Genomic DNA, 14,386 nt, shown 5'->3' with positions numbered 1-14,386 from the left:
CTCTATACTTTAAATCATTCTGTACAACCAGCGTCATTAAGCGCGGTGTCCTGCTTCATTACAACACAAACATGCTCAAAACATCTTGAATATTTCCCTTTGATTTAATGGTCGCATCATGGATTTGAATATTTTACTCTTTGTGATATATCTTCAATGAAAACTGGAATAAGCAGAGTTGTCAAACAGAATTGGAAAAGATGTTTGTCCTACTTAGAATCTGCTGGAGAGGAACATTAGGGTTCAGGTGGTTAGAAGACTGGGAGTATATTTCAGTGTTGGCAGCGTGGGAGTAGCGATTGAAACTTCTTTTTGTTTTTACGCCTACATTTAAAGCATTGGTGCAAGATTTCTTTTGTGGATTTAATGTGTGATTTTCTTCTTTTTTTTTTACTGTCTTACAGCAGCAAAAGAATCTGGAAGGATATGTTGGCTTTGCAAGCCTCCCCAACCAAGTGTACAGGAAGTCCGTCAAGAGGGGATTTGAGTTCACCTTGATGGTCGTGGGTAAGAACACGCGCTGCTCAGCCCTCTGTTTGCTCTTCTTCTATATGAATCATTTCATTGTACATGTTGTGGTTGGCATTGTTTTAAATCCTCCATTGTGGTTTGTTTGTTTTTGAAAAAGAAAGATTGTGTATGTGTGCAGTCATATTTATACACAAGGGACATGCCGCCAGCTTTGTAGTGATACACGCTGAGTCAGAGAGGAGGGGACCACTGCATTGCTGCTGTTCAAATTAATCTCGACGTTAGTTCCTTGACACGGTCTGCCAGAACAGAAACATTTGGGATGGATTCATCTAGAGCTGCACTCTGTGACTCAAAGATGGAGACATTCTTTTAAAATGTCTGGATGTGGTGGTTGACACTGAGCCAAGATCCTCCTCGGCTGATCAGTCCTTGTTTGGAGGGAAAATGTTTCCTCGGGTCAAAACCATTTCCTGTGGTGGGACCGACAGAATTTACCCAGCATGCCTCTAAGAATAGCGCATCTCCCATTGCGTCCGACACTTTGTTTCTGCAGGTTTTTGGCTTGAATACTGCCGATGGACTTCAGTGACATGTTTGTGTGCAGCCTGTTTTTGCTGTTATCAGGCGCTTACAGTAGAACATCCTCATGACCGCGCACTTAGATTTTGGTTTCTTCTGTTCTCTGCAGTGTCCTCTGTAAAAGCTGCTGGATGGTGACCAAGTGGCCCTCTGGGGCCTGTGAACGCTTCAGTGTGTTTGCAACAAAAGCTTCATTTTGGGAATAATTTCAGATATGACTGCACCTAATTATTTTATTTTTTAACGATTAATCGAATGGTTATATTTTTGATGAGTTAAACAATCTTATAACTAAATTATCAATTACTCTAATGATTATTTTTGACATTCCTGATGAGTATAACAATTAATTTACCCAAATTAAATATCAAAACTTGTCAGATTTCAATATTTTATTCGATCACAAACAAATGCAACGAGATCCCTGATCAGAAAAATACTGGGCCTCAAATTCAAAAGTATTACTGTGACACAGATTAGTTTCATAACTGTATGTTATCACTGCTTAGGTACTTGACTTAAAACGGTTAATATGCTTCTGACATTTCATCACAGGATTAATATGCAAATTCATTTTTCTACCAGTGTGGGACGTTTTACAGAATATTCCATTTTCTCACTCATACATGGTGAAAGTAAACAGAATATATGTATAACGGTTCAATAACTATGTTAAATGATGCATGGTGTAACACATTACCACAACGGCATACTTTTCAATCTACAGAGTCTACAGAGCACCACATTGTTGGGTCTCTGTCTAAAACACTCCCACACTTTATTGGGTCGTGGGCGAGGCTTTTTGAACTGGAGCTTATTCTCAAGGGGAATTGCTGCTTTGACTGTGCGCAGCCGTTCTTGTGACGCGCTGACCCACATTATGCCAATCAACGTATATTTGTGATCTGTGACTGCGAAAACGTCGACAAATCACCTCGAGCCCCAATTTTATAGAAGACACAAGTGCAACAAGGAAAGTAGAGGAGGTCCTCTGGTCCTGTTGGTAGTGAAATGCTTACCATTGTTTTTATGGTATCGCCCTCTTGCATGGACACGCACACACACACAATATTCAGCTTTTCTTGGCTCTGGTGAGCTGTGAGACCACATGTGCCTGTCACGCAACGCAATGTGTCACTAGTGTGGTGTAAAAGAGGATGAAAGAAAGAGGAAGGGAAGGAGAGAGAAGGGACTGGTATGACCAGCAGTAGCTGGCACGTCTGCCCATGAAACACATGACCCAACAACCTGTTCATCTCATAGATCGCAGAGGCCTGTCATCACTGCATACTGCAGGAAATGTAACAAGCGCATACCCACAGCAACAAATGTAAGACAAACAAATGCTCCAGTACGAGCTGCACACATTACCCTTTGACTGCAGCTCTGGTGTAAATGGAGGATCGTTAAATATTGACTTGTGGCCATCGGCCAAGGCAGGCCGTGTCAGTGGTCGTTTCCACTAATGATTCGTTTCATCAGGAGCTTGGAAACTGGGCACACAACGGCCAACCAAGCTTGAGAAGCCTCCCAGACCACACAGCCAGTCAGCTGCACATAACAAGACCCATTGTCTGTGTTGTTTCCAGAGCCTTTTAACTGTTAACCCAAATGGATTAATGTCTTCGGCAAATGTCAGTCTCATCCCCGGACAGACAGCGTGGCCTCAGATTGTCTTTAGGTTGTGTCAACAGGGATGTTTGTGTTGATACAATACAATAAATATATATGTTTTATTCCAAGTAATGCTGTGCTTTACTGCCTGACCTCCTTCCCAACTATAACATGAAGAGTACGGCCACTATATTCTTGAAATACTGATTTCTCTTCCTTTTTGCTTTTCCCCAGGTGAGTCAGGGTTGGGCAAATCCACGTTGATCAACTCACTGTTCCTCACAGACCTGTATTCAGCAGAGTATCCTGGACCTTCACATCGAATCAAAAAGACTGTACAGGTACATTTTGGCAAATACATTAAATCTTTTAGCCGAGATGTAACACACGGTGTTGGCAACAAAAAGAAACTTGGATACACAGAGAGGGGCGTGCCACATGTAGAGCACAAAGTAGACCAAATATCAGAGTTGAGGAAATGGCGTTGAAATGCTTTTACACTTTGTGGTTGTGGCTGTAAGGTCCTCGAACGCACCAACAGCTTTGGCAGCTATCCAAACCATCAATGTGACGTTTTATTTGAAAATGCGCCCACGACAGGATTGTTTACTGTCGCATAGTACGCCTGCGTTAATCACATAAATGCCAACTCAATTGTTTGTTTGTTTTTTCTCAACTATAAAGCTCCAAAGTGGATCAACTGCCTTAATAAAACATTGGGATTTACAGTATTCCGGTGCCAGAGAACCTGCTCTGTTAAAACAGAACTACCGGTATCTGTTCCTTTCTCACCATGCGTCATGCACACTTATCAACAAAGAAAGTCGCCCCTCAAGTCAAACATGAGCGTCATCATATATCAACATCTGGATATTGTAAGGAGAAGAGAATTCTGGGATTTGGTGACAAAAGTCTCTGTACCTTTTTAGATTTATTCATATATTGAGTCTCTCTTGATGGTTCACACCAGCCTCACTGTCAGCTCCAGCCGTGCATACCGTCATCTTCTCCCCAATTACACAATGCTGTCCTGATGCCTGAGTGATTAAAGTGCTGCTCTTTATCTGTCTGGCTCCAGACTGACAACATCTCTCCAGATGCCTGTGTGTGTATTTCTGGCTCCTCAGCATAGTTAGCTAGTAGCACAGTCTGACACGGCCTGGTCCTGCCCGCTGCTACAATATATGATCTGCGATGCAATTTGCTTACAGCGATAATGATTTCACAGCCATCCTGTTTGTATTGTGTTTAAACGGTTTTGGTTTCAACGGCACAGTTTGTTGCAGAAGTAAACACAATATGCCCTTTATTCTCTCTCCTGTGCCAGGTGGAGCAGGCCAAAGTTTTAATAAAGGAAGGCGGCGTCCAGCTGCTGCTCACAATAGTTGACACCCCGGGGTTCGGAGATGCCGTCGACAACAGCAACTGGTAAGGATCGCCACGGCTTCAGCTCGGCACAGATGATATTCCTGCATTTAGGATCCTGACAACGTCACAGCTGTTTTCCACCATTCCTATTTCAAAGTGTGCTTCTCAGTCTTTGTGGGGATTTATGTCTTTATGTCTTCAAGCTCTCGTTTGTGTATCACGCAGCTGGCAGCCAATCATCGACCACATAGACAGCAAGTTTGAAGACTACCTGAACTCAGAATCCCGGGTGAACAGACGACAGATGCCCGACAGCCGAATTCACTGTTGCCTGTACTTCATCGCCCCCTCGGGACATGGGTGAGTCTGGGAGACAAATTCGCACGTCGGTTAATCTGTTTTTTTTTTACTGTGGACTCTTACTCTGAACGGCAGTGAGATCCAGGGAGAATCAAGCTCACAAGGAGATAGAAGTCAGGATTGATTAGGACTCGAGAAAGGAAAAGGTCGGAAGTGGAAGGAGGCCGCAGTTGTAAATAATAATGCAGCTGCTGGTGTTGCAACATAAGGGTTCACACTTAAAAGGGTGAAGACGCTGGCAAAATGCCCAGCTGATGATACTGATCGCTAAATGTTTCATAAAGAGAAGGCTGTGTGGAATTCTAACTGTACTGTGTGTTATTCACACGCCACCAGATCCTCTGTAGTTGACAGCTCAGATGTGCTCTTATCTGCCTTTTAGGCGTGTACGAGTCTTGTTTGATGCACTGTTCAGTGAAGAAGCAGAAAGTGTGGGAGTAGTGAAATTGAGAAACTTCCTGTTATGGAAAAAAAGAAAAGAAGCTGTTGCTGGTATGTGGTTGATAACATGTTAAAAATGCACGTATGGGTTTAACAGTCCGATAATATCAAAGCTTGCCCAAACTTAGTAGCGGTGTTGAGCCTCACACTTGGATTCCATTACGACTCTCCTGTCAACGAATCTCAATGTGTTGCATCCTCAATGTTCTACATGCATCGATGCAGAGTCTTGCACGTCTGGCAGGAGTCAGGACAGTTCTTTGTGTCTGCTGTGTGGCGCTACACAATATATTGTGTATATATGTAAATGTGCACCGTGTGCTCACACATGTCCTTAAAGCTGTTGACCGTGACTTAATGTAAACAATGGTGAGCCTTTGTCCTCACGTCTCCTCAGTGAGACGTTGTGTTTGTACAAGCCTGTCCTCTGTACCCACACAAGCGCTACTTTAGCCTCGAGGATGGGCAGCGTCTGTCCTCTCTCACACACACACACACACACACACACACACACACACACACACACACACACAGCATCCCCTCATACCACCAGCCGACTGCTCTCACACAGCAGAAAATGACCTCCGACTTTGAGAGAGGTTTGAGGACGGCGACTCATAGAGTATAAAATCAACCACTTCCATTTCTGATCAATCCTTAAACGTGGCCTTCACCGAACTGTGGTTGAACCCAATCATGAGAGATGCTTTCTGACATCAGTAATAAGAGCTGCCATTTTCCAAGGACCGGTAAAATGCCGTTCATGTCTTTGTTCCATCTAATTTGTGAGGGTTTTCTCCGTGTCTTTGTTTTATCTATATAATAATGTGGATATCTTTAGGGTTAGATATTGGTTCCTTCCCAGTAAAGAGATTCGTCTGGGACATGTTTTGCACATCCTGATTTATCCTGATGGCTGCTGAATCACACTGAGGTTCATGTTTTGGGATTTTCTGTAGCAGACCCTCAGGGCTGTTTTTAAAATGTAATCTACACATAACTAAGCGTGTTTCAGTACATTTCTGTTCCTGATACACCAGCAGTCAGCTATGAACTCTCCTCATGTTTCTGTCTGTGTTATGCTGTTTTTTAAATTTGTACTACCACAAAGGGTATGCAGATCATCAGCTGTTAATGATGCTAGTTGGAGCGTCAGTCCTTCTTTTTAAATCTGAGAACCATTGAGATGGTTTTTATTGCGCTTCTTTCAGGCAGAAACGGTTACTCTGAGCTGTTAGCTCGGGTTCAGTGCTGTGCTGTAAACTGACCTGCTGTTGGCGACGCGACAAACATCCCACTCTCAAAACTAACGGCATCAAATTCTGCTTCGGGGCAGATTTTGACTCGGTGGGGTATTTCTGATGTGCACTCAACGAATCAAAGAAGATGAATATCTAACAAAAAGGCTAAGCTATAACTCAATAAATCAGTAAAGTCAAAGGTTATTTATTCAGCTTTGAAACAGCCAAGAATAGCTACGCTTTCTCACGACTACCAGCTCGTTTTCTTAGACATCACAAACATCCAGCGGCACTGATGCGTTTCTATATTTGGTAACGCTCCACTTACCGGTATCCTCCTGTTGTCTAAGGAAGCAGAAAAAATAAAAACGAATTAAATGTAGACCCAAAAAGCCAGTCAGTCCCAAAATATCCCATTTACTCCTGTAATAACGGTTTGTTTCATCATTTAGTACTTAAATGTGCTACACAGGCAGTTGAATATAAGACATTCGAGATGATTCTGACACTGCTTGGCGTATCCATTTAAACTACAAAACTTGAATCTTTATCTGCAAACAGACTGAAGCCCTTGGACATCGAGTTCATGAAACGGTTGCATGAGAAAGTCAATGTCATCCCGCTGATCGCCAAAGCAGACACCCTCACCCCAGAGGAATGCCAACAGTTCAAGAAACAGGTCAGTGGTTTCCACAGCTGCATACTACCGCAGAAAAAATACACGTCTTTCTTTCTTTTCTCATCGGTGTGATGGCGAAAATGTGCTTCGACAAGCAAAGCCACATAAAGTAGATCCTCCGTGGATCAACACTAGACTACGGTCAGACCCCATCTACGAATGAGCTCTGCCAGAAGTTGCTAAAAGATGTTTTTCCCGTTAGGTCATGCGAGAAATCCAGGAGCATAAAATCAAGATCTACGAGTTCCCAGAGACCGATGACGAAGAAGAGAACCGGCTGGTGAAGAAGATAAAGGTACCGCGTGTCCTCTGACGCGTCGCATTACATGCGTGTAATCTGGTTTGTTACAAATCCGGATACTTTGAAACACTTGTGTGTTATTGACGCTAAATAATGTTGCTCTGGTAGGACAAGTTGCCGCTGGCTGTAGTAGGAAGCAACACCATCATCGAGGTGAACAGCAAAAGAGTCAGAGGGAGACAATACCCCTGGGGGGTTGCAGAAGGTATGAATGCTTTCGTTAAATATTACCACAGTGAGAAATAAGAGAGAACAAACGTCTTGTGTAATAATATCTAAGTTGAGGAACTGGACCTGTTGCCCTGCGTTGTTAAGTATTTGTTGTCTGAGGTACAAACAAAGTCAGATATTAGTTATTCTGACTTCTTGTTCTCCCTTCTAGTTGAAAACGGTGACCACTGTGACTTCACCATCCTGAGAGATATGCTCATCAGGTAATTCAAAAACAAAGCGGGAAAGCAACCTGCAGGATTTACAGTTAAACACTAAATCAACCCGGCAGATCATAACCAGAGAGGTTATTCTTTAAGTGTAATCGTGTTGAAACATTGCTCAAGAGCGTTTTGCATATTTCGAATGCTTTGCCGTCCCGCCCCAGAACACACATGCAGGACCTGAAGGACGTGACGAACAACGTCCACTACGAAAACTACCGCAGCAGGAAGCTGGCTGCCGTCACCTACAACGGATTGGACAACAACAGGGTTAAAGGTCAACTGTCCACCAAGTAAGTCCCGGACAAAGAGCGCTAGAGACGGCTGCAGGGACTCCGGGCAGCAGGACAGGTTCACTTCTAGATAATGCTGACGTCTGACTACCTTAAACCTAGACTGTGAAGAATAGAACCAGACCTCTGAATCGCTGGTTACATTTAGGTCTTTAGTTCATTTCCCCAATTTAATTTAGCCCGATAAATATTTGCTGGCAGGTGTCCTCCTCTTCTACCAGGAGTCTGGACAGAAACAGCGATTATCTGATCATTCATGTCGTATAATGCTGAGAAATACTGAAAAACATCTTATAATAATAAGTCGGATCGTGATCAGGGGGGGATCAGGGCTGATGTCACGATAGTCAGAGATTTGTGTAGTAATACGACAGAAAGCACTGCGTAGCATATTTTACTTTGACCTGTTTAGTGAAAGCAGGTGAAGGTAAAACATGCTCCTGTCTCTTAATCACCTTTATCACTTCAATAATCTGCACATGCAAACATATTCAGGAGGAGATGCCGATATAAGAAGAAATTGGATCAAAGAGTTGAGATTGTTAAAAACACTGAATTACGTTCTGTAAATTCAGTTTTTGACATTCCTACTGTTCTCAGACTGACATTGTAATGATCGCGACAACTCTTAACAATGGGCGACGTTACTGTTCACAATGCAGACTCGTGAGTACGCCTGTGATGCTCTGTGGTGCTGATCTAAATCTGTGTGTCTGCTCCACCTCTCCCCGTGCAGGAGTCCTCTGGCCCAGATGGAGGAGGAAAGGCGAGAGCATGTGACTAAGATGAAGAAGATGGAGATGGAGATGGAGCAGGTGTTCGAGATGAAAGTCAAGGAAAAAGTGCAGAAGCTCAAAGACTCTGAAGCAGAGGTAGCGCACACACACACACACACACACACACACACACACACACACACACACACACACGTCTGGTGTAATGAATACTGCGGTTCCCTTGTGAAATTACTCATCTGTCTGAGCTCCTTCCTTCCTCTTGTGCTGAGTTGCTTCAGCGGTTAGAAGTGTGACTGAGTGTTACGTGAGAGGGTTGTTGATTTGTGCAAATGGAGGTTCTGTTGGCAAGTTCCCTCTTTTTGCACATGTTTTGCAGTCCGAGTTCAGTTTTTTTCCGACTGCATGTGTGCCGGTGCCTTTGTACACGGAGTACTGACGTCCTCCTCTGTCCCCGTCTGTCTCTCCGCAGCTTCAGCGGCGTCACGAGCAGATGAAGAAGAACCTGGAGGCGCAGCACAGAGAGCTGGAGGAGAAGAGACGCGTGTTCGAGGACGAGAGAGCGAACTGGGAGGCCCAGCAGCGCCTGGAGCAGCAGAGAATGGAGGCCTCCAGGTACAACGCTCAAACTAAGCTCCTGTATCATGAGCTGGACCTTTAATTTAACTGGAGGGTAAATGATGGTCAATAGTACAGCAGTGCCACCTTGTGGCCGTCTGACAGTGATGCAGAACCAGAAGCGTAGTAGGTTTTTACAGACAAAGAATTTTGGCTTTGTGTTTTGGTGCATAACGGTCACAGTAAACAGTTAGAGACAGGAATACAAACATGAGCATCTTTCACTTCACTTTAATGACAACAGACCAGAGTTGGTGGAATATGTTTCAGGCATAACTGAGTAGTTTTTTCTTTTGAATTAGTTTTTTATACAGAAAACAAATTCCTCCGACTCTGGTCGTGTGTCTGTTAAAGTGAAAGTGGAAGTTCTTGTTTGAAGTTACCAGCCTTCTAGATACCAGTCTAAACCACTGGACATATTCTGCCAAAAAATGTTGGTGACCACAGCTAATGACAACTTCAAGTCCCAGAGAAACCCAAGTTGGAGTGTGGGGCAATAAGGAGCTACAGAGGACTGCTGTTGGATCAGGAGGAGGATGAGGGAGAGATGAAAAGGGAGACTTTGCAGATTTTCAACTGGCGCTGTGTCACTGCAGCACGGGGCAGCTCATGCAGATGGACACCGCCCAGCTTCAAATTTAATTGAAATCGACCTCAGCCACATCGCTTTACCCACTTCTATCTCATCTCCTCCTGTCTCTCTCCATATCGCTCTGTTAGCTGCTGCGATCCACAAACAGTGAAGTGTGATTTTAAATGATCGGTGTGACGAGCTAGTCGCCCAAAGTCTCGTTTGATTGGATCATTTTTTAGTAAACGCCCGTGTGTGTGTGAAGGAAGATTCATCGGACATGTGAAACCTTCACAGAAGCTAAAGACGCTCTAACTTCACTCGGACGTTTTACAGCATATAAATGCATCAGGCTTTTAATATCTTATTTCCTACAGACGTATCTTACAAAGTGATGTATGTGTTTGCTACAAGTAGAGCTGGAATAATTCACAGTGTGTGTTTCTCTTCCCTCCTGCAGGACTCTGGAGAAAAACAAAAAGAAAGGAAAGATCTTTTAAGGCAGGACGACCCCCAACTCCAGTTATTTTTTTGTTTGCCAATGTTGCCGGTTCAGGACACCCGTGTGTGTGTGTGACACTGACATCACCCTCCTCCTCCTCCCCCTCCTCCCCTCCCTTTCTCCCCCTCCCTGTGCCCCGTCCCTGCTCTGTCTGCCAGCACAGCTGTGCTCCTGCTCCCAGCCACTAGAGGGGGGTGTTGTGGGTGTGTGAGGAGGTGGAGGGCGTCTGAATGTACAGTGAGAACCGCCACCACGCTGCCTCGGGACTCATCATCAAAAAATAACCCCATTTCAGAACGGCCAAACTCATATTATTATTTTAATTATTATTATTATTGTTGTTGTTCCCCCTACCTGCTGCTCTCTTTTTAGAGAGCACAGATAAAAAATAAAAAAAAACATCTCTGACTGTTGTACAATCAAGTTCTGGTGAATTTTATTTGTTTACAAGAAAAATGACAGTTACAGTAAATGAAACTGATCTTCCGTCATGTATTGAAGAGGACAAGGCATTGACTAACCCTTTGTGTTTGGTTTTGAGTGTATCCGGTCAACTTTTAACCTTCTATCAGCGCGACAGAAATGAAACGTGTCAACAACAAAACCTGAAACCAAGACAAACAATAAAATGCACCGTGGGCCTTTTTTATAGATAAAACAAAAACAAATGTAACGCTTTCTTCTTCCTCTGTGTTTAGCTCTTTTCCACTAGCCTTGGACCACCATTTATAATGTCATAAGTGTTATATTTCACCTTCGTTTATTTTTATATATACCGAGCCAGCTGGAGTAATAACTTCTTTTGTATGTTTAGAAACGAATCCTCAGAGACTTGAGAGCAGCGTCCACTGTTTAACAGAAACACACATTTAACGGTCATCCATCGATGCTTTAGGAAATACAACAATATTTCAATCACTCTGCGGAAACGATCTGTGGAAAATGAAGAGTCAACACCGCAGTTTGCTTTGGCTATGTACTCCATCTCTGTATTTTTTATTTTATTTTTCATTTGTATTGTACAAAGTCACTTAATAAACCTGTGATGATATTGAGGAGTGAGATGGGTTCATTTTGATGCGTTTGAAATGAGTTTTTATCTTTTAATATTACTGTTGAGTTTGTATGGAAGCCCATCACTGCCAAAATAAAGTTCCTTTAAGTCATTGTAGTGAGGGAATTTAAGATAATTACTTAGCAACTCTAAATAATCAGAAACTTTATTAAAATAATCAGAGATCTTCATATTTTTGGCCAAGTATCTAAAATAGTGAGACACTTTCTCATATTGATCCTTTCTTTCATGACGGTGTCGGACTTCCACAGGTTTGTTTTCGTGATGAGTTTATCGTTTCCAGTTTTTCATCATTTAATGTCACCACTAGATGTCGCTGTTTGCCTAAAGGTTCTCAGCATTGGCAAATGTGTCGAACTCCACTGTGATAATATGTGACATTTTTAATGAAACAATTACAAACTGCTCTTCTGTGCAGCTCACTGAATGAATGAATGAATGAATGAATGAATGAATGAATGAATGAATTTTATTTATATAGCGCTTTTCACAGACAGTACTATCACAAAGTGCTTAACAGAGCAGACATTTAAAAGCATAAAAAACACAATGTGACCCTACGGTCAATAAATTACATACACAGAGTGAATAAAAAATGTTAAAGAATAAAATAAAAATGTAAAACAAATGTTAAGAGCAGGTCTAGGACATGGGTTTACTTTTACACAAACGCCAGCCTAAACAGGTGGGTTTTTAGCTGGCTTTTAAAAGTATCCACAGTATCGGCGAGGCGTAGAGTTGCAGGCAGAGCATTCCAGAGCCTCGGGGCCACTGCCTCAAAGGCTCGGTCACCACGGGTCTTAAATCGTGTGCGTGGGACTGACAGAAGACCTAGAGCATTTGACCTGAGAGTGCGGGCGGGTGAATAGGGGCGAAGTAGATCAGCTACATAAGTCGGAGCCTGACCGTGAAGTGCTCTGTAAGTGATGGTGAGAATTTTGAAGTGTATCCGAGATGCTACAGGAAGCCAGTGGAGAGATCGGAGTACGGGGGTGATGTGAGACCGTCGGTTTGTCCTGGTGAGTAATCTGGCGGCAGCATTTTGGATGACCTGCAGACGGTTAAGAGCAGATACACTGAGTGATGTAAAAAGTGAGTTGCAGTAGTCAATGCGAGAGGAGATAAATGTGTGTATGATCATTTCTAATTCAGGCGTTGATAATACAGATCTCAGTTTACTGATATTTCTTAGATGGAAGAAACATGACCTGGACAGCTGCTTAACATGAGGGTCAAATGACATGGAGCGATCAAAGAAAATCCCAAGATTGCGCAGGTTGCAATGGGAAGCAGAGGAGAGAGGACTAATAATCTGCCTGATCATGGGGACAAACTCCTCTGGAGCAATAACTAGGACCTCCGTCTTAGAGTCGTTGAGTTGCAGGCAGTTTTCTGCCGTCCAGTCTCTGATGGCATTGACACAGTCCAGGAGCCTAGTTAATGTGAATGCCTCGCTGGGTTTGAATGACAGATGAAGTTGGATGTCGTCTGCATATAAGTGATAGGACACATTATAGCTTTTTATGATCGGTCCCAAAGGTAACAGATAAAGTGAAAATAACAGAGGCCCCAGAACCGAGCCCTGCGGTACACCACAAGACAGTGGAGAGGTAACAGACACAAAAGCACCCACAGAGACATTGAAACTTCTGTCACTGAGGTAAGATGTAAACCAGTCTAACGCTATGCCAGTTATGCCCACCCAATCACGTAGCCTCTTAATCAGGATGTCATGGTCTACAGTGTCAAATGCAGAACTGAGATCCAGAAGAACTAACACAGAGCAGTCACCTGCATCAGCACACATGAGAATGTCATTTGAAACCTTCAGGAGAGCGGTTTCAGTAGAGTGTTGCTTACGAAACCCAGACTGGAACTTGTCATACATGTTGTGCCTCTCCAGTGCAGCAGTAAGTTGTTTGGCCACCACTTTCTCTAAAAGTTTGGACAGGAAAGGCAGTTTTGATATGGGCCTGTAGTTCATGGGCAAAGCTGGATCTAAGTTAGGTTTCTTTAATATGGGCTGGATAGTGGCATGTTTGAAATAGGAAGGGACAATTCCTGTAGACAATGAGGAATTGACAATAGATGTTACTGCAGGGCCAATAGTTAACAGAACGTTCTTAAATAGAGAGGATGGAATTATATCCAGAGGGCAAGTTGATGGCTTTGTATTGTTAATTAAGTCCATCAGGTCTTGAAGGCTGATAGGCTGGAAAGAGCCCATAACAGCAGGAGATTGCGAGGAGCTACAAGTAGCCGAACAGATCCCAGGCCGAATGCCAGACCTAATACCTGTTACCTTATCATTAAAATAGATCAGGAATTTGTTGCAATCGTCAACAGAATAGCATGGTACAGTGGAGACAGGTGGTGAAACAATTCCTCTAATTGTGTCAAACAGAATCTTGGGATTTTTCTTTGAAGAAGAGATTAGGTTGGCAAAATAAGCAGTTCTAGCTTCCTTTACTGTGGTATTAAAAGAAACTCTGAGGTCTTTCAGATATAAACGATGCACTTCTAGCCACTGGGCTCCTGTAGGGATGAAATCAGCGTTTACCAGAAGCTCCACTGAAATGACCCTCCAGTATATTTAATGTCTCTGATGGAGGTAAAATACCTTGATCCTCAAAGCTCCTTTTTCCCATCAGGCCCACAAAGGTTTTAAATGTATGCCCTGTGAATGAGAACATCCGTTAAAATCAGTGGTGTATAGTAACGAAGTAGAAATACTTCGTTACTGTACTTAAGTCGTTTTTTTGGATATCTGTACTTTACTACTTATATTTATGTTGACTTTTACGTTTACTTCACCACATTTTGCAAAGAAAAGTGATACTTTTACTCCGATACACTTCCCCTGAAACCTTCGGTACGCGCTACAAAATCAAATCTATCTTTAGCAGTGGTGTATAAAGTACTCAAAAGCCATACTTGAGTAAAAGTAAAGATACCTTACTGGAAAACTACTCCAGTAAAAGTAAAAAGTCACCTCTTAGAATACTACTTGAGTAAAAGTCTTAAAGTATCTGATATTTATTGTACTTAAGTACAAAAGTACTTAAGTATCAAAAGTAATTTTCTGATATTAAATGTACATCA

General features: G+C 42.8%; 1 protein-coding gene across 1 annotated transcript; it reads left to right on the top strand.

Annotated features, from left to right (window-relative positions):
* The first annotated feature begins 402 nt into the window (after window positions 1-402).
* Window positions 403-11,260, top strand: septin7b (septin 7b). Its single transcript, XM_079274826.1, has 12 exons — window positions 403-507; window positions 2,902-3,008; window positions 3,995-4,095; window positions 4,261-4,395; window positions 6,639-6,756; window positions 6,959-7,051; window positions 7,166-7,262; window positions 7,440-7,491; window positions 7,656-7,784; window positions 8,521-8,656; window positions 8,991-9,133; window positions 10,168-11,260. The coding sequence occupies exons 1-12, from the start codon at window positions 498-500 to the stop codon at window positions 10,205-10,207; spliced, it is 1,161 nt and encodes a 386-aa protein (XP_079130952.1). The 5' UTR covers window positions 403-497; the 3' UTR covers window positions 10,208-11,260.
* Window positions 11,261-14,386: the final 3,126 nt, after the last annotated feature.

The sequence above is a fragment of the Melanostigma gelatinosum genome (genome assembly GCF_949748355.1).
Source record: "Melanostigma gelatinosum genome assembly, chromosome: 9".
In the NCBI taxonomy this organism is placed as follows: Eukaryota; Metazoa; Chordata; class Actinopteri; order Perciformes; family Zoarcidae; genus Melanostigma; species Melanostigma gelatinosum.
This window is presented reverse-complemented; position numbering and strand designations above follow the sequence as displayed.

Bases quoted from the DNA above. Each gene is read 5' to 3' on its own strand.
- septin7b (XM_079274826.1), top strand. The intron at 4,396-6,638 runs GTGAGTCTGGGA...ATCTGCAAACAG, and splicing joins ATCGCCCCCTCGGGACATGG to ACTGAAGCCCTTGGACATCG. The intron at 7,492-7,655 runs GTAATTCAAAAA...GTCCCGCCCCAG, and splicing joins CTGAGAGATATGCTCATCAG to AACACACATGCAGGACCTGA.